This window comes from Crocuta crocuta, unplaced genomic scaffold (assembly GCF_008692635.1).
Source record: "Crocuta crocuta isolate KB4526 unplaced genomic scaffold, BGI_CrCroc_1.0 scaffold6, whole genome shotgun sequence".
Taxonomy (NCBI): domain Eukaryota; kingdom Metazoa; phylum Chordata; class Mammalia; order Carnivora; family Hyaenidae; genus Crocuta; species Crocuta crocuta.
Window position 1 is genome coordinate 8,958,894 of NW_027531917.1, and position 19,720 is coordinate 8,978,613.

The window sequence follows — 19,720 nt, forward strand, 5'->3', positions numbered from 1 at the left end:
ACCCATTGCGGCGCTGGAACTCAGGAACAGTGAGATCACAACCTAGGCCGAAGTCGGATGCTCAACCAACTGAGCTATTTGGGTCCCCCTTGATATTCTATTTTAATATGAAGCAGAAATGAGTGGCAAACCATGTACTGAAGTGTTTAGTTTCAATTTGAGGAAAGGCAAAAACATTTAATAATTGCTCAAATACTGCTGGTTTACATCACCTATGGTACATTAATTACTCATCTGTAATAAAATGACCCAAAGTAGATGTTCTAGAGTATATTAGAATAGGATGAGTTATCCTGGGCTAACCTTTATTGATTTAACATAGATTTCTGCTTGACCAAGCAATCTTAGTTCAGAATGCAAGTTAACATTTGTAATGAACTTATACCATTCCTTGACATAAAAGTTCTCATTGATATTTGTTAACTAAATGAATTCAAAATAAAATTATCCTTCCAAAAAAACTCTCTTCAGTACCCAGTGCTTCATTACATCACTAATCGCTGAAGTACCTTCCATGTCCTAGGTAGGCACCATATGAACCAGTTAGATATAATGACTACATTCCCAGAACTTATATTCTGGAGGAGAGTATTGCTTCTCTGAGTTATGAGAGGTATGAAGGTATGACTCCCATGGAATTTTCTCTCAGTTTAATAAATACATTTAATAAAAATGTGTCAAGTAGCAACCATGTGGGAAGTATTATACTAGTCACTTTGGGTGAGACAAATATAAATAACATACTAGTCCTTCTGTTTGGAAAATATCAGGCAAATGGGAATGATAATTAGTTGTTTTGAATAATGAAGTGCAGTAAGAAAGAAGTATCTAGTACTTTGCTTTCAAGCTGTACTATGTAAATGAATCATCTGGAGCTTGCTCCCATGGAAATTCTGATTCAGTAGTTGCAGAGTGTAGCCATGGTCTGCATCTCTAAAAAGCTCCAGGTGATGCTGATCACACTGCTCTTGGACCTCACAGTGAGTAGGAATGCAGCGAGATAGCTGTGATGTAGAGCAAGGGCCCGAGATGCTCACTAGAGAGACTGAGGGGTCACATATAAATTGAGCCTTAAAGGATGTACAAATTTTTGATATAAAAAAATGGATAGATGTTCCAAAGAATTCACATCATCCAAATTATAATGCCTATTCATCAAAATGTGTTCCATTGACATTGAGCTACAGAGAGTGTCACTAGTTTTGAAGGGATGCTCAAGCAGGGAAAATTTGATATTCAACATTATAATGTCAAATTCTTTGTGTTCAATACTAGTAAAATGAATTCAAGTAGTAGCTTTGTCCTATTGGTTGCCATAAGTAAAATTATTGTACCTAAACTATAATTTGAAATCCTTTGCCTATGAAAGGCTAAATAGATTATAAAGCTGAAGATAATGAGCATGAGCTCTGCAAGCCTGTGCTCACTGCAGAGAGCAATGGTCTTGCATAGACACTATCTTGGCAAATGTGCAGGCGTTCAACAAGTGCTCACTGGCTTGAATTGAATGACCTTTCTCCTAAATACATGCTATTCTTTTATTCTTGGGAAGCTTTTTTTCCCCTGTCTGCCTTCTGCACCTAGTAAACTTAGTTGAACATCTTGGTCAAATGTAAACTCCTTGGTGGAACATTTGGGAATGTTCCAGGCCAAGTTGGTCACTCCATGCTCTGTCATCCTTCTACCTTTTAATTATCCTGAATAGACGGGGATGTTCAGAGGAGTCATAGGGTTGCTTCCTTCATCTCTGCATTCCTGTAGTTTAAAATAGGAGTCTGACTTTCAAGCGCTCCTGTTTACAACACCTTGTTTCCTGGAGGTGTGTGTATGTTTGTTGAGAGAGAGGACTATGTTACGGGCTTAAAGTGGTAGATTTTACTGAAGATATTTAATGATTTTGAGCATTTTTAAAAATACAGCCCATTTTTAGAAACTAATACATTGAGCCTAGTTTTTCAGAATATATATAAATACTACAAATGAACCTATAAATAGCATAATAATAGCTTTAATAATCATACTATTCATTTTTGTCCTCTTTCCACACATGCTATTTAAAAATGTTGTTATTTCCATAATAATAGTAAATATAAGAATTACTTAACAAGTTTTTACAGTATCTATAAAGTTATGAAAATACCTCACAGGGTGTTGTGTGGATTAAAAATTTTAGAGTTTGCAGAAAGCTTTAAAGATTTTCATTTGGCTCCAGAGATAATATGCATCCCAAACCAACTGTATCAATATGAGTATTGCAGGTACTTTACTGACCTAAAAATATCACTGATAATTTAAGAACCATTATTGTTTCTGAATATGAATATTACAGTATTCATTTGTAGGATGAGGTAAGTACAATTTTTAAACATAAAAATTAATTCATGTCTGGCTGAAACTCGTATGCTGACTGAAACATATGATGTATTTACCTGTGAGGCAAGTATGTCTATTTAGGAGTTTACTCCAAAGACATCTTAACAAAATGAAATCAAAACATCAAAAGTAAAATAGCCATGTCTAAAGTCTAGAGCACTGAGGGAAAAGAATTAAAATTCCAAGTATTAGATCAAGAGCAAATGAGAATAACATATTAAATGGAATAAAGGTCACACCATTCATTGCATTCTGTTTGTAATATCTCAAAGTTCAACACCCTAGGCCTTGTGGCAGATGGCTAGTCTGTTGCATGCTGCATTTTCCCCCCCACAAATGGCAATGTGTTCTACATTGCCCCATGTAACTTGTAGTCCAGTATGGATAGGAGAGATTACAAAGTACCTGGAAGCGGCATTTGCTCTTCATTCCCATTTTTTACACATTCTTTACATATGTTAGGTAATTTTACAACAAGCTCTCTCTACAGCAGCATTACTGATATTTTAGACCAAATTAATTATTTGTTGTAGGGGCTGTCCTGTGCATTGTAAGAGGTTTAGTAGCATCCCTGTCCTTTACCCACTGGATAACAGTAGCATCCCTCCAATTGGACAGGCAAAAATGCCTCCAGACAATGCCAAATATCCCCTAGGAGGAAAATTATCCCTACTTGAAAATGACTGCTTTAGATGGTATGTGACAAGCTTTATTGAGCAAGGGTAAAATAATTCAGACGAGATCCAGGATTTATCTAGGATTTTATGTAGACTAGGTGGAATTATCTTTTTTTTTTTAACATTCTTACACTTTCCATGGATATTTTTATTTCTGTTCTTGTCAAGTAAGGGCCAAATTCAACAGAGCTAATCTTATACTTGGGTGTTGGTAAATATCGCAGTATCCCTTTGAGATGTTTCCCTCTGTTTCCAATTGTTTACTGTTTTTAATATTTTTGTTATTTTATTTTTTCCTTTCTTTTTACCTTTCTTCCTTTCTTTTTTTCAAAAATGGGATAATTTCCTATTGCTCATGAAGCTTTCTTTTAAATGGAGGTATCTATGACCAAAGAGTTTGGTAAAAAAATAAGTTTTTACTCCAAGAGCAAACACTATCCATGGCAACAAAAGCATAAATATCATTGACATAGTGAGACACTGGCTACTTGTCCTTGAGGGCCCAATCTGATTCTGAAATATGGATGAAAGAAGAACCAATACATTTTAATAGGTTTAACTTCCTGGTAAGGCTGTCTGCCTTCAAGTTAAACATCTGTAGATCTGAGACTATCAAAATAAAATGAAATCTCTAAGAGTCGGCTACTAAGCTTTTTACAAGTCGTCCATTGTAGAGTTTATTCATACTTTTTCTCTTGATTGAACACAAAAGTTCCTCTCCACACACCTCCCTATTCCCTGCCTTAACAAATTCAAGCTCATATTGTTTGACCTTTTTTTTTTTTTTTCTTTTTCTGGTCCAGAAACTGCTTCGTTCATTATATATGTTGGGGGCATTTTTAAAATTTTAGATGTGTTTCAAATAACTGCCAAACACATTCTGCAATAGGCTATCTAAAAATATGGATTCAATGAGATAAAAAGGTCCTCATTTGCCATACTTCTTTCCTGTCACAATAAAACAATTCCAGTGCAACAGTCCTTAATGAGCTAAAACTCTGTTATCAGTTGACAGTTTCAAGTTTGCTTGGCAAAATGCTACTAGGCATTCAGAGTACTATAAAGCACAGCTAGTTACCATAAAGACAATTTATGACGATGTGTTCTTTTATAATATATAAATACATTGTAAGATGAATACATTTACTTAAGGTGGTCTCCATATCTATCTGTAAGCTTTCCCAATATTTGTGTATTTGACAAAAGCCTCCAATTGTCCTGAGCAAGCTCAAAATGACAGCATATGGAGTGTGTCAAAAGCCTCAACTGCAGAGGGAACTCCAGAATAGAATTAGAAGTTAATGCTTGTTTCCCATATTTAAAAGGCCAAACCTAGGACCAGCTCCTCCGATCGCAATGTCTCCTCTATGTTAACTCAGTAATTGGGGGTGCAAGGGAATTTAGAGTCACTTGTTCAACTTGCATTTTTAAGTTTAGCAGAAATCAAGAGTCTTGGTTTCTAGTTTAATTTTAGCCTACTGTTTAATTTTAGCCAAGTTTCTTAACTTCTCTGTGCAGCTATCTTATCATTCATAAACTGAGGATTATAGGGCATATCTCTAACAGCTGTGCTGACCTATGAACAACTTTCAACTGTCAACTCCTTCAACTTTCAAATTTCTGTCTTAACCCTACATGTGTATGAAGGATGCTAACATTTTCAATGTTAATTATTTTGGACTCTTACAGACGATCCTAAGCTTTGGTTATTACATATCTACTGGGCGTGCTATCTGGATTTACTTCTACAGAATTCTTACAGAAAATTTAAAAAAAAGAATAAAATGGTGCAAGTAAAGATACTAGGGATTTTCTGGGAAGAGGAATTACATAATTGCTACATTCAAATCCAGGATTAGTTGAAGTAGTCCAAAACCTTGTTCACTTTGTCCAGAAATAGCAGTTAGAGTAAACCTATTCTCAAAAGATCCTGCAATTCAGTTCTCTAAGCTTAATGAATTTAGACAGTTCAAATGAGACATTTGGCTAAAAGCCTGAATTTTTCAGGCACTCAACTAAAGCCAGCTCTTTCGCTATGGGTTAGGGGCTTCAAGTCTTGATTTCTAAGAAAAGGAGTATAATTGCTGAACTCTCTGGACATTAAGGCATAATATCTCATATCTGCCCCAATTTTTCTCTAATTATATATACAAATCTCTCCCTACTGATTTAGTAAATGCTTTGCTGATCCACAGTTCACATTGCCTGCCGGTGAGCTCTGTCAGGTCATACTTAGAGTGACAAAGGACTTTGGAGAGTTTATCTTAGTAAACCCTAAGTAATTGAGTGTTTAACCTGGAGGCAAATATTGGCTTCTCAGGTTAAAAGTGGAACCATAGAGATAAATCATTTGACTCAAGGATTTAGCATCTATGTATTGTCAGGGCCTACACTTCACTTGCTGTAGACAACAGTAGACAACATTTTGAAGGGCAAGCCAGGAAGACTCCCAGGGGAAGCATCTGTTCTAATCCCCAGTAGTTCAAATCTAAAAGCCATTGAGAGAATTATTCCAGCAGATGTTGATTGCCACAAGAGATCAGAGACAGATGATCTCTTAGGTAGCAAAAGCCTATCCTTTGAACTTTTGAAATGTTTCAACATTATGTGAAATGCTTAAGAATTTCTTAAAACAGGAAAATCTTCACCTTGCATTCTAAGATACTCTATGGCTATCTGGGTAATGTATACAAATAAATACTTTTTCTGTTACTTTCTGTTAGTTTCAAATTAGGTCATCTGTTGTATAGTGTCTATCTTCAACAAAAACAATGCCAAAATTTATGGATTAGGCTAAAGATGTTTCAGAATTCAGTAAGGTTTTAAATGCTAAACTGTGTTTTATACATACTCAAACCTAATTTTGTTTAAAGATTAGAAAAATTCATTTGAAAGTGTGTGTTTTAAGCACTCTGAATACAATTTGCCAAAAAAAGCAGTTATAAGTAAATAAGTCAGAAAGATCTATACAGAAGCAAGAATATCATATAATTGCAATTAAAATAATAGAAATACTAGATTCATTCTAGTAATTAACCAAAGAAGCACAAAACTTGACTAAGTTTGATTTAATATTGATGACTGAAAAATAAGGAAAGATGAAATGGAGGTGGAGAATCTCATAATATCCTAAAAGACAATTCTGACTAGACATCATGGCAACGGTTCCCTTAAGGGTCTATGTTTAGTAAATAACTGCTTGAAATATGGGTGAATTCCAGAGCAGTGGTCAGTAAATGAAAAAGAAAAAAAAATCACCGGAGTGTATTAGAAGCCTGATATATAGAATTATCATTGCAAAGGGGTGATAGGGCAGAAATGAGTCAAATTATTAGTCATTCCAGACATCAAGAAGTAAGACTGACTTAGGACCTCAAGACTGCTGTACTTTCTGACATCCCCACCCCTCAAAAAAATAAGAAAAAAAGAAAAAGAAAGACTGCTGTATTTTCCAATGCGAAAGGAAACTGAGGATGGTCAAGGACTTCAGGGAACCTGGGTAAAGTTTCAGGCAATGTGTCATCACATATTTTAAAATGTGGGATATTCACAGTGAACCGAAAATAATTTGAGAAAGTAAGTTTTACTAAGCTTCCAGGGCTCACCAACATTATAGACTAGACCAGTCACTACTACCCTGATGTTTAGTCTAAATTAAATCATTAATCTGACTACTTAATTTGTCTTCTTGCAAAGTGAGCCTGTTGGACGTAGAACAATGATTAAAATTAATTTATTAAATTGAAAAGATAGTTAAAACAAAGTAAATCTGGTTAACTAACTTTGATATTTATATTATTTGTTCCTTCACTCTTTCCAATTCACTGCTATAATCTCATTTTCACCAGGAAACTCTCTTGATCTTCCTAACTAAAATAACACACTGGGCCACTACCCACATTCTTTATCTTACTTCTCTGCCTTGCTATACATTTACTTGTTTATTACCTGAGTTCCAATCCTAGAATGTAAACTCATGAGGACAGGGTTTTGTTTTCTTTATTGTTGGGTCCTTTTGTCCTAAACAGTATCTAGTACATTGTAGGCACTCAAATATGGTTGAATGAATTGAGTGAATGGATGGTGCATTTTAGAGAAAACTGCTAGAGACGGTGTGTAATATATTACACGCAACCTTCTCACTACCATGTTCCACTCCAAAATTATAGCTATGGCTTTTCTCCACGTAAATCTGGATAAATTATTTTCATGTGTTAAAATATTTGTGGTATCAAACTCTCTGAATTGGGTGGCTAGAAATTACTAGATATCTCATTAAATTTTGATACAACATTGACAACTGAGACTACTAAATTTTCTAGCATTTTCTGATTTTTGAATATGTGGCTTTATTTTGTGAAGCTACATAAGGCATGTTCATACTGATTCTCAGAGAGTAGGGAATAAATTTATGACTGACATTATTTATTTTGGGGCAAAGCTCAAAATACATTCCTATATGAAGGCCATTGATTAGGTATTTATGTATTTTTTTCACTCATGTGTAAATGACATATGGCATATATTACTTATCAAAATAATATAATTTTCTTTCTATATCACACTTTTTAATATGCATAGTTTTTAGTCCTTGACTAGAGGATCAAGAGTCATGTTTTCTATTATTTATGTCCTAAGAATGGAGTTATCCTGAATAGGAGTATTTAACAACTTAGCTTTTAACCACTTGCATTAGCTGCTTTAAAAAAAATTCTTTTCTTGAAAATGAAATTAAAGTAAAGCTATAGTAGAATACTTTGTATATCTAATAAGTAAAACTACAGAGAAAAAAATCAAATACATGATTATGTAAAATAAGATTTCTTCCTTCTATTGCTTAACATACAATGACGTGATAAGTTTTTATTTGGTTTTATCTTCTAAAAATTAAATAGATGTTAATGGGCTATAGGCCAATGTAACAAAAGTCAGAAGTTTCTTATCCAATATAAAAATCATCTAGCTGATGACTCATTCTGCATCTTCAGGACAGAAATAAAAAGGAAAAAATTGAAAAATAAAAGATACAACCAAAATCAAATCATCTAGCTTTCTCAAATTTCTCAAATTGGTTTATGTGGTAATTATATCTCTAAAATGAATTTGGGGGCTTGAGAATTGAATTGACTTTATACAATATAGCATATAAATTAGATAAAAGCCTATAATTTCTCTAACTTGATCCCGTTAAACAGCAAATTGAGCACCATTATAGTGGAATTTTGGACTCCATTTATTTGAACGTATGAATATAGGAATGTTCATATACATAGACGTGTGCATGTACATAAAAATGCTAACCATTTAAAATGAAATTTCATAAGGAAAAAGACTAGAAAATTCTTTAGTGGTAAACGGTTCTCACCCATAATCCCATGGTTCTGTTAAAATGAAATAAAGTAAATAGGTTAATCCAGTGCAAAAAAAACCAACATATATATATATATATATATAAACTGTATCATAATTGTCCTTTGAATTCATATGATGGGAAATAAAAGAGAGGGAATTCATTTTTTGGTATGTTTTTCTCCACAATGAAAAGTCTCTAATGGTGTAAATCTGCACAGCTAAATGCTCCAACCCAAATAAAATCCAAGGCCTTTCAAGATGATTTGCAACCTTCAGTACGCAGCTGCTTTTACACTTCCAAAGCCTTTCTTCGAAACATGCTATATCATATCATACAACATGCCCAGCTTTACGTCATTTAATAAATATAAAGACATTGAGTTTTTAGAGTGTTTTTTTCCTGACATAGTATCTAGTCTTTGAGAACAGTGGTTCTTAAAGTGTCATATAAGCATTGCTGGGTGCTTCCCATGAGCATTTCAAAGGACTGCAAGACAGAACTATTTTCATAATAACACAAATACTATACTTTCTCACTCTCAAATCCCATGTGTACAGTGGAATATCACAAAGGTTACAGGATGCATAATAATGTTATGAGCAAGTGTTAATGTTTGGAGTTTCTGTACAACTCAGTAGTGAGAAATGAGGAGAAATAACCATAAGTGACTATTGAAAAAAATTCTGATTCTCTACTCAATACCCTTATAAAAGAGAAGACATTTTTAAAAAGTATGTTTTATGATCTTATCTGACCCTCTCCTCTCAAGGAATGCTGTTGGGACATAAAGTAGGAAAACCTGTGATAGACTTAAGACAGTATCAGAAACAGCATCGGAAAACACTTGATAATTTGTTTCAAGTTTTAAGGTTCAGCATTTCTCAAATCGTTAGATGGCTCCCTCCAGTTAGAAAAAATAAATGCATAATTAGTGGACATAAATTCTGTTCCATGCCTCTACTTTGCCTGTGGGCCACAAAGATGTTTTTAAAATGAGAGCAGCAGACACCCTATATTCATTTAGTGGCATAGAATCAAATGTCAGTGCAATTACCCTCTACCTAAAGGCAGTAACTTTTAGAGGAGCAATCTGGGAAAAGGCTTAGTGCAATGAGGCACGGAATACTAATTTTTTAATCCAAGTGACACTAGGTGAAATGTGTTAAGTGTGACTAAAATAATGTGACTGCCTTTTTAAAGCAGATTCACCAGAATGTGTTTATCCAGAAAGAATGCCTTGGCACACTGTTTTCAATGATGAGCTTGTTTTTCGTAAGGAACCATAATCATGTGATGCTTAATCAAATAAAGAAGTGGATGTCTAAGTTGAACATACTGCTTTTGGTTAAAAAAAAACAGACTTTATTATACAACAATGTACTGCTTTTCTTATTTATTAACTCTAAGCTTAATGAGACCAGAGATTTTTATCTTAGGCAAGTATGCTTCCTCCAATACTATATGCTTAAGTAATTTGGAATGGTGGTATCATTCACAATCTCATTTTAAAGATAATTTAAAAGGAGGAATTCCCAAAACACTTTGTGCAAAAGCATTGTTCCTATAGTAAGTACAAATTCCCAAGAATTAGTATACAACACTCATTTAAATGTTTCAGTGTTTGTTTAAAAAACAAAATAGTCCTATTACTTTAAACCATATCTCATATTTGGGGGTAAATTATAAAATCATTGTACCAAACAAAGGTTATCACAAGAGATTAAATTAAAGATTTCTAAATTATTCTAGAAACATAGATGCAAATTATAGCTTTCTCAGAAGGAAGTCAAGACCATCACAGATATTTTAAGGAGTTCTGAGAAAACATAAGAATGAATATTAAATAAATTAAATGAATATTAAATTCTGAACAGCTATTTATTGGTAGTTAATGAGCCCATTTGGTAGGTGCAGTTTTTAAGAATCTTCTGAGAATAAAAAATGCAAAGAGCCTGTTGCACTTTTATCTCACAAATGATAATGAAGAATTTTGACACAGCAATATCTTTTTTTCTATTAGTGTCAAGAAATGGTCTTCTGTACCCCTTGGTCCTGACAAAGTGACAACCAGTACAAATGAAGCTCTGAAAGTGAACCCAATATATTCTCCAGACAGCAGATGATCCAGATTTGGATGAATCTTGCAAGTTCCTACAGGAACAATCATTCCTTAGAGTGTCCTAGAATTTGTGACAAATATTAAAAACAAGAATGCTCTAGTTTAAAAATGAGATATGGCTCAGAGATTAAAACCTAACTGAATTACCAGAAATCTAATATTTCAAATAAAGGCTTTTTAATCAAATAGTTTTTTATTAAAAAAGGAAATATTTCTTAGATAAGGTGATTTTTGTAACCACAAGGACATGCCATCAAGAGGGATACTTTCCATGGGTGTGTTAAATGCTCATATAGTAGCAGAAGGTTACGAAGGATATCTTTAGAATGCAGAGCAGCAGTGAGTAGAATAAAAAAAATCCTCAAAACTATAAATATATTATCATCTGTTGCATATGTTGTCTCCTGAGAATTTATAATCATAAATTATAGTCATGAAAATGATGCTTTGCTGCAGAATGTTGGCTGACTAATTTTTCTTGAGATCAGAGAAGGAACAAAAGGAAGGCTAAAAAAAGCACTATCAGCATATTGACTCATGTTTTGTGATTTTTTCTTTTTCAGAACTTCGTTTACAGAGTCAGGGTCATTGTTATAAATTTAATTCAACTAGCCGCTAGATATACAATTTTATTTCTCTTGCTTTTAACCTAGTGAACTGTATGCCTAAGAACAGCAACAGTTTTGTACAGGACACATTTTAACAAATACTTAGATGTCTGAACAGAGTGAATCCACTAGAGTCTAGTTGAAAATGGGAAATGCAAACAAAAGTGTAATGTAGAAAGGCATAGGGAGAGTTTCAACTCATATCAACTCATCGAGGAATATCTGGGACACTGTGCTTCTGAATTTCTGGTTCTGTCACCATGGCTTTATCACTTTGTAGATGAAACTCAAGCCTAGAAAATTGGACACTTCCTCAGGATGTGAGATAGATGCCACGTGACACACTTGGTGGTTGATAATGGAACTGTTGAAATGGATGATCTCAGAAAAGAATGAGTTTCTTTCTTTCTTTTTTTAAAATTGGTGACGATTAGAAACAGGAAGAAAATAACAGAAGTTGACTTTTTAAAAACTGACCGTTTTCTTGGCTGGTGAGGGTACAGGGCAATAGCCTCCTTTATATGTTGCTGCTAGGAATGAAATTCCTTAACAAACTATTTGAAAAACGATCGGGCAATTCATATATGAAAATCCACACATATTTGCACACATTTTGACTTGACAATTATAATTCTGCAATTTTATCCTGAGGAAATAATCATGACCAGACATGAACCATTTATCAGGATTACATCTAAGTATTGTTAAGAATATCAAAATTTTGGAATTCTGCTCAGTTAATAGTGCACTGGATAAATAAATAATGTGCATAATTAAAATGGAGTACAATACATTATTTAATGAAACCATAAAAAACTAATCATCTAGAAAAATCTACATTTTATATTTTAAGTTAAAATAGGCAGATTACATAACAACACTAAGTTGTGTATAAAGAAAATACTGGGTTGACAAGTGGAAATCATTTTATAAATCAGTATATATATAATATGATCCCATTTTTGTAACTGTATACATAACTGGTAATTGTTTACATATGAAAATGTGTAGAAAATATTTTGAAAGGATAAAACTAAAATGTTAAAATTGGTTACCTTTGGTAATATCATTAGTAATCATTATATCTTTATTTTCTAAAATTGTCTGTCATGAAAAAATTCTATAGAAGAATGTCTTTTCAAAGAAATATGCCAAGAAATGTATGAAGAAATAGTCAGATGCATTTGAATCAAGTTAAATATAAATTAAAACAATTAGATATAATTTTTCAAAATTAATAAATACCAAAAAATGATAATATCTAGTTTTATCATGATGTAGTTAAGTATGCCTTTAAAATAGGCACAAACTTTTGACATAGAAAATCAACTTTTAGTAATATATCATAGGAAAATTGTCAGACTCATACAATTATGAATACAGAGGGGTCATTTACACATTTGTATAAGATATTGAAAAGCTAGTATTTGATAAAGTACAGCACCTATTCATGTAAAAACCCTCTGCAAAGTAGGTCTAGAGAGAACATACCTGAACTTAAAAAAGGCCATATATGAAAAACCCACACTGAACAACATATTCAATGCAGAAAACCTGAGAGCTATTCCCTTAAGGTCAGGAACAAGATGAGGCTATCTACTCTCACCACTTTTATTCAAGATAGTGCTGGTAGTACTAGTCACAGCAATTAGATGCAATAAAAAGAATATAAATAAGGAAGAAGTAAAACTCTCACTATTTGAAGATGAAATGAAACTATATATAGAAAATCCTAGATACTTCATAAATAACTACTAGAACTGGTATATGAATTCAGTAAAGTCACTGGATGCAAAATCAAAAACAGAGATCTGTTGCATTCCTATGCACCAGTAATGAACAAGCAGAAAGTGAAGTTAAGAAAACAATCCTCTTTACAATAGCACCAAAACCCATAAAATATTTAGGAAAATAAACTTAACCAGAGAGGGGAAAAACCTGTCCTCTGAAAACAACATAACACTGATGAAAGAAATTTAAGATGATGCAAAGAAATGGAAAGATATTCCATGCTCATGGGTTGGAAGAACAGATACTGTTAAAACACTTACACTACCCAGAGCAATCTATGCATTTAATACAATCCCTACAAAATACCAACAACATTTTTCACAGAACTCAAACAATCCTAAAATTTGTATGGAACCCAAAAGACCCTGAATGGCCAAAGCAATCTTGAAAAAAACAAAACAAAACAAAACAATAGGAGGTATCACAGCAATGGTATGGTACTGGCATAAAAATAGACACACAGATCAATAGAATAGAAGAGAAAACCCAGAAATAAAACCACCATTATATGGTCAATTAAATTTTGACCAAGGAGTCATGAATGAATATACAATAGGAAATGGCAATCTTATACAACAACTTATACAACTTAAGACAAAATAACAAATAATCCAATTAGAAGGGGCAGAAGACATGAACAGACATTTCTCCAAAAAAGACATCCAGATGGCCAACAGACACATGAAAAGATGCTCAACATTACTCATCATCAGGGAAATGCAAATCAAAACTACAATGAGGTATCACCCCACACCTGTCAGAATGGCTAAAATCAAAAACACAAGAAACAACAGGTGTTGGTGAGAATGTGGAGGAAAAGGAACACTCATGTACTATTGATGGGCATGCAAAAACTGTATGGAGTTTCCTCAAAAAATAAAAATAGAACTACCCTATGATTCAGTAATCACATCACTGTGTATATACCCTCCAAAAAAACAAAACATTAATTCAAAGGGATACATGCACCCCTATGTTTATTGCAGCATTATTTACAATAGTCAAGCCATGGAAGCAACCTAAATGTCCATAGATAGAGGCATGGATAAAGATGCGGTATACATACACAATGGAATATTATTCAGCCAAAAAAATAAATGAAATCTTGTCATTTGCAACAACAGTGATAGTTATATAGGTTAATGTTAGGTGAAATAAGTCAGTCAGAGAAAGACGTGTACCATATGATCTCACTCATTTGTGGAATTTAAGAAACAAAGGAAACAAGCAAAGAAAAAAAGAGACAAACCGAGAAAGAGACTCTTAACTATATAGAACAAATCGATGGTTTCTCAGAGGGGAGATTGGTAGGGGGGAGGGGATTAAAGAGTACACTTATCATGATGAAATAATTAATAATAATAATAATAAAGAAAAACAAGATATAATAATAATTTACCCAATAATTAGGGGTTAATTTTTTAAATGGTACAACCAGATAACAGAATATATTAAACTGCTAAAAATGAAAACTTGAAGATTATTTACTGACAGTGAAATACATTCAAGAGATATACTGCTAAGAGAAAAAAGGCTATACAGTGATATTATAAATAATCCTATTCTAATTACATATTCATGCATAGATATGTATGATAGGTATGCAGAAAAAATCTGGAAGAATTAACTGACAAATATACAAGTGTTCTCTATGGGTGGCAGAATTATGGATGACTTAACTCCTTTTTATTGCTTTGTTTTGAAATTTTTATAATGTGAGCATGTGTTACTTATATAAACATGAATTTCAAAATGCCTTAAAATTATATCTAACTGGGCAGGGGTACGCCACCTCATAAACGTGGCCATCTATTTTCATAGAATAAGTAACAGTATTTTAATGTTAAAGGAGAAGTTTCCCTTGGGGGAATATATAATTGACATAGCATGGAGAGAGGTGATTTCTATTTATTTTCAAGTCAACATAACACAAGGTGGGAAACAAAGATAAAAAGAATAAAAAAGAAAAGAAGTTACTTACTCTCGTTGTATAAGCAGCTTCTGGGTCATCCTCTAGAACACGTGAAAGTCCAAAATCAGAAACCTTACACACCAAATTACTGTTGATCAAAATGTTACGAGCAGCAAGGTCTCGGTGAACATAACCCATATCTGAGAGGTACTTCATGCCAGATGCTATCCCTCGAAGCATCCCCACTAGCTGGATGACCGTAAACTGGGCATCGTGTTTCTGAGAAGTATTTCAAATATATAATTAAGATGCATTGCTCTTTCTTAAATCTTGGTTAAAATCTCACATACTGAATTGTAATAAGAATGACTGTATACATTTTAGTTCCAAGCACTCAAGCCTCACAAGATAAGTGAATAAACAGATACAAGGCTAAAACAAAATAGCATAGTAGCTGCATTACTAAATACTCCATAACAAGAAGGACCCTAATATTCTTTGTCCTCAGGTTCAAAAGTATACCTTTCCTGGTCTTTATGTGACATACAAACTCCTCAGAAGTTTTAACCTCAGGAACAACAAAATGAAATGAATCTTGGGGCTGTTTCAGTTATACATATTTGTTTGATTGTATATTCATTCTTCTTTCTAGTTTTCCAGATATTTTATTAATTGCTTCAAAAAAGGTGGATGTAAAATTTTTAAATCACCATAATCCATTCAGAATTGGTCACAAATATTTACTGAATATTTGTTTTTCTTTCAAGATTCAGTCATAAGTCATAAAATAGAAAACAATAAAACACAAGTCAGAGTCCTGTATTTAGAAAAACTTCTAATTTACTTGAAGTTTAAAAAAGAAATACAAGGGGAACTGGGGATTAAGCATCTAACTCTTGATTTCATCTCAGGTCATGATCTTGCAGTTAGTGGGTTTGAGTCCCATGTCGGGCTCTGTACTGACAGAACAAGGACTCTTTGAGATTCTTTATCTCCCTCTTTCTGCCCCTCCTTAGCTCTCTTTCTCTCTCTCTCTCTCAAAAATAAATGAACTTAAAAAAATAGAAATACATGATTTATATAATAGATAGGTAAACAAACACACACATATACATACATATGTTAAATATGTGCATAAATGTATGGATAGATAGATATAAAATTCTATGTTTAGCTATATGTACACAATAACATTTTAAAATAATATTTATTATAATGGTTTTAATGGCCTGATTTGAAAAATATTTGTTTTTGCAATGCTTGTGAAAATAATTGCTGATAAAATTGTGTTTGCCTTGGAGCGCCTGGGTGGCTCAGTCGGTTAAGCGGCCAGCTCTTGATTTTGCCTCAGGTCTTGATCTCATGGTTATTGAGTTTGAGCCCCACATTGGGCTCTGGACTAAGTGTGGAGTCTGCTTGGGATTCTCTCTCTCCCTCTCGCTCTCTTCCTTTACCCCAGGTGTACATACACACTCTCTTTCTCACTCTCTCTCTCAAAAATAAATAAACATTTAAAAAATTTGTGTTTGTTTCATCAATATTAAAATAAGTATAATTTCTCATTTATAGAAAATTTAGAATTCTCTTCGATGATAGTTTATCCATCAATCTTTATTTTATAGTACTGAAATCATATTTTTATTTTATTTTTTCAATTTTAAGTTTATTTATTTTTGATGAAGCGAGAGCATGGGCAAGGGAGGGACAAAGAGAGAGAGAGAGAAAGAGAGAGAGAATCCCAAGCAGGCTGTGCACTGTCAGCATGGACTGATGTGGGGCTCCAACTAATTAACCGCGACATCATGACCTAAGCCGAAACCAAGAGCCAGATGCTTAACTCACTGAGCCAACCAGGCACTCGAATATAGTGCTGAAAGCATATTGAGGACAGAATATAAGTCTTCTTTTATCCCTGCAGTCACTGGTGGTTGGCAGTGCCTTGTTATCCATAAACTTTTTGCATTTCTTTGAACAAATTTTTACTAAAATAATTAAAAAAATAAAGTTTACAAGTTTAAATAATTAAAATATATACATACATTATCAATACATATCATCAAAATATGTCTCTGATGTTTGCATCAGCAGGATATCTACCAAAATGATATGTGTGAATTGAGACTACTTAGGCATTATAACACTTGCTCATTTTCTGAGACAAAAACTCTGTGTGAGAGAGAGATGTTCTTCCTATAGCAGTCTGAGGTTACTTTAAAAGAAGAAAAGAGAATATTTGTCTTATATCAGTGTTATTTATGTCTTACTAAAAGTCTTTTTTTAATTTTTGTTTTAACCAAGGTGAATCTTAGCAGTACAAAAAGACTGAGGAAGATTGCATAGATTTGTTTTAAAAATTTAAGCCATTAACCTTAGACCATGCAAGATAAAGATGAAATTTTAGTCTTCCTCTTACTATTTAGTCCCCCCAAATTTCACTTTAACTTTAAACTTTGTTATCTAATTGCTGGCAAGATATTAGAGGTTGCCTCTAACATCTTTAGCATTCATTGTATTTATGCATATATGTACATTGATAGAAATATATGACTATATATAACTCTTCTACTTACACGCAAGAAACTGTCCAAGGAACCATTCTCCATGTATTCTGTGACAATCATAACTGGTTTACCTGGATATATGACAAATAACAAGCAAATAACATGCGATGAATATATATAGAATATACTACGGTATACCTGATGAATTTAAAAATGTAAAAGCTTTCCTTGTCTTCCTAGTTTTGCGAAGTTGCAAAACAAAGAAACAAACATTTTTCAACAGAAAATAAAACTAACAAAAATGGAAGAAGATTGGCTTTCAGAACAACAGCCTGTAACCTATGATATCTAAATTGGCTTATTTGGCATGGTTCTTTGTGAACCTAAAATATGTCCCTCTTCTCCCCTTTAGTTTCATCTTAGCTGATCTACAAAATCAAGTATTTATACCTTCCAGCCCAAGATAGGGCCAAGATTTCCATAGTCATTTATATTTTCTACAGATACTTATAGAACTTTGGACTAGGTGCTCCTTTTTATGCTGGTTAGAGCAAGTAAATCAAAGTCGCCATCTTCATGGATCCTACAGGTGAATTTCATAAGACAATTAAGACTAATAATTATACCTTTAAAAATATATATCAATTAATATGTTAAAAATTATAAAATCTGTGTTTAAAAGGAAAATAAAAATAAAATTGCTGGTGGCAGTAACTTATAATAACTGTTTTAGAAATATGTGGTCTTAAATGCCATTAAACCTTTCCATGAACATTTAAATTTATTTATATAACCTTATTACATTCACTGTGCTGGTTTAATTGTTTTATATATGATAGCTTATTAATTATTATCATTTCCATTTACACATGAGAAAATTGAGAAATGTAGAGGGTAATTAACTTACCAAATGTCATACAACTAATAAGTAATAAAACCCAAAGTAGCAACCTGAATACAGTGTGCTGTTACTTTTGGAAATTTATGCTGCAGGAAACATTTAAAATATGAAAAAGCATTAGATACAAAAGAGCTAAGTATATTTATATAGAGATTTACAAATAGAATTATGTTCAACTGTAGGTAATGATTTAAGACAATTATTGGGTATCAATTCTATGGATTATTCTGAATTAAAATGAGAACTCTGAAGCCTAGCGTTTAAGATTATTGTTACAGTTCAATATGTGAACAAAGCTGAAGATATGCTCTATATACATTATTATAACTTGGAAAATAAATAATGAAAAAAGAAATATGGAAGGTGGATATTTTTGATATATGGGAAACACTAGTAAATGTTTTGCATAGTTAGAATAATATAATATTACATATATATACACATATATATTATATACATTAAATCAGTCATCACATCTTCCTATACTTTAGTAATATATATTATTTCCATTTTATGGTGTCCTCAACCAAAAGCATTGTGGACTTAGGAAGCTAGCTGACGTCCCACAATTAGCTAGTTCTCTAGCAGATCCTTAATATGGCTGTCTCTGATTTCAAAGCCTATACTGTTACTACATTATAATTCTCTTCCTTTATTTTTGCAATAATATTGTTTTAAATATAATTACATTATATTACAAAAGGAAGGAAAATTACTTGTCTTCCATGTCAGGAGAACCTGAATCAAGTCTTGACTGAGTCAAGAAAGACCTTGCTCAAGATGGCTTTTTAACAAACATCAATGCATCCCTAATTATAGAGTATACTTTGAAATTTTCCTCATATGTGCCTTCTATATCATGAAAGTTATTTTGCCATTCTGATGATAGAAAATAGCGTTCTTTGCTTGCTTTTCCTTTCATAGGTAAAAACTCTTAACTCACACTAGTTATGAATTATGGCTTGGTACCATGAAGGTTATACTTGCTATATTTAGCATTTGAATGCATCCCAAGCTATATGTCTTATTTAATAAGAGGTTAAAATATTTAAATTCTGTAATTTTAAGATAATTTTTATATGTAACAATCAATTGATGTACCAGTCTATGTTCCATTAAGATACTGATTTAGTTATATATTTTGAGTAACACATCATAAATATCTAGTTAATCGGGTAAATGTATGAAAAGTCATTTATGCAAAAGCTTAAGCTTCCAGAACTTGATTTTTCAAAATTCTAAGTAAGCTTTGATTTGACAATATTCAAGACAAAAGGGAAGATTCAACATCTCCTTGGAAACCTCTATCTCTCTTGAACTGATAAATCCAATACCTATAGACCGATCCCAGAGACTGACCTGAAATTAAAAGAATGTATGAACAAACAAACGAATGAATGAATGAATGAATGAATGAATGAAATCTTTCATAGGCATGTTCTCCATAAATCACTATAATCGCTATAATTTTCTGTTTTTGCTTTA

General features: G+C 32.7%; 1 protein-coding gene across 4 annotated transcripts in view; it reads right to left on the minus strand.

The window, feature by feature from the left end:
• EPHA3 (EPH receptor A3) overlaps window positions 1-19,720 on the minus strand; it is a 351,638-nt gene that overhangs the window by 26,995 nt on the left and 304,923 nt on the right. For all 4 annotated transcript variants that reach the window (XM_077774854.1, XM_077774853.1, XM_077774856.1 and 1 more), the window contains exons 12-13: window positions 17,404-17,465; window positions 14,903-15,112 (exon numbers count right to left, since the gene is read on the minus strand). In XM_077774854.1, the coding sequence (XP_077630980.1) occupies window positions 14,903-15,112; window positions 17,404-17,465 (272 nt within the window). The remainder of the gene's footprint in view (window positions 1-14,902; window positions 15,113-17,403; window positions 17,466-19,720) is intronic.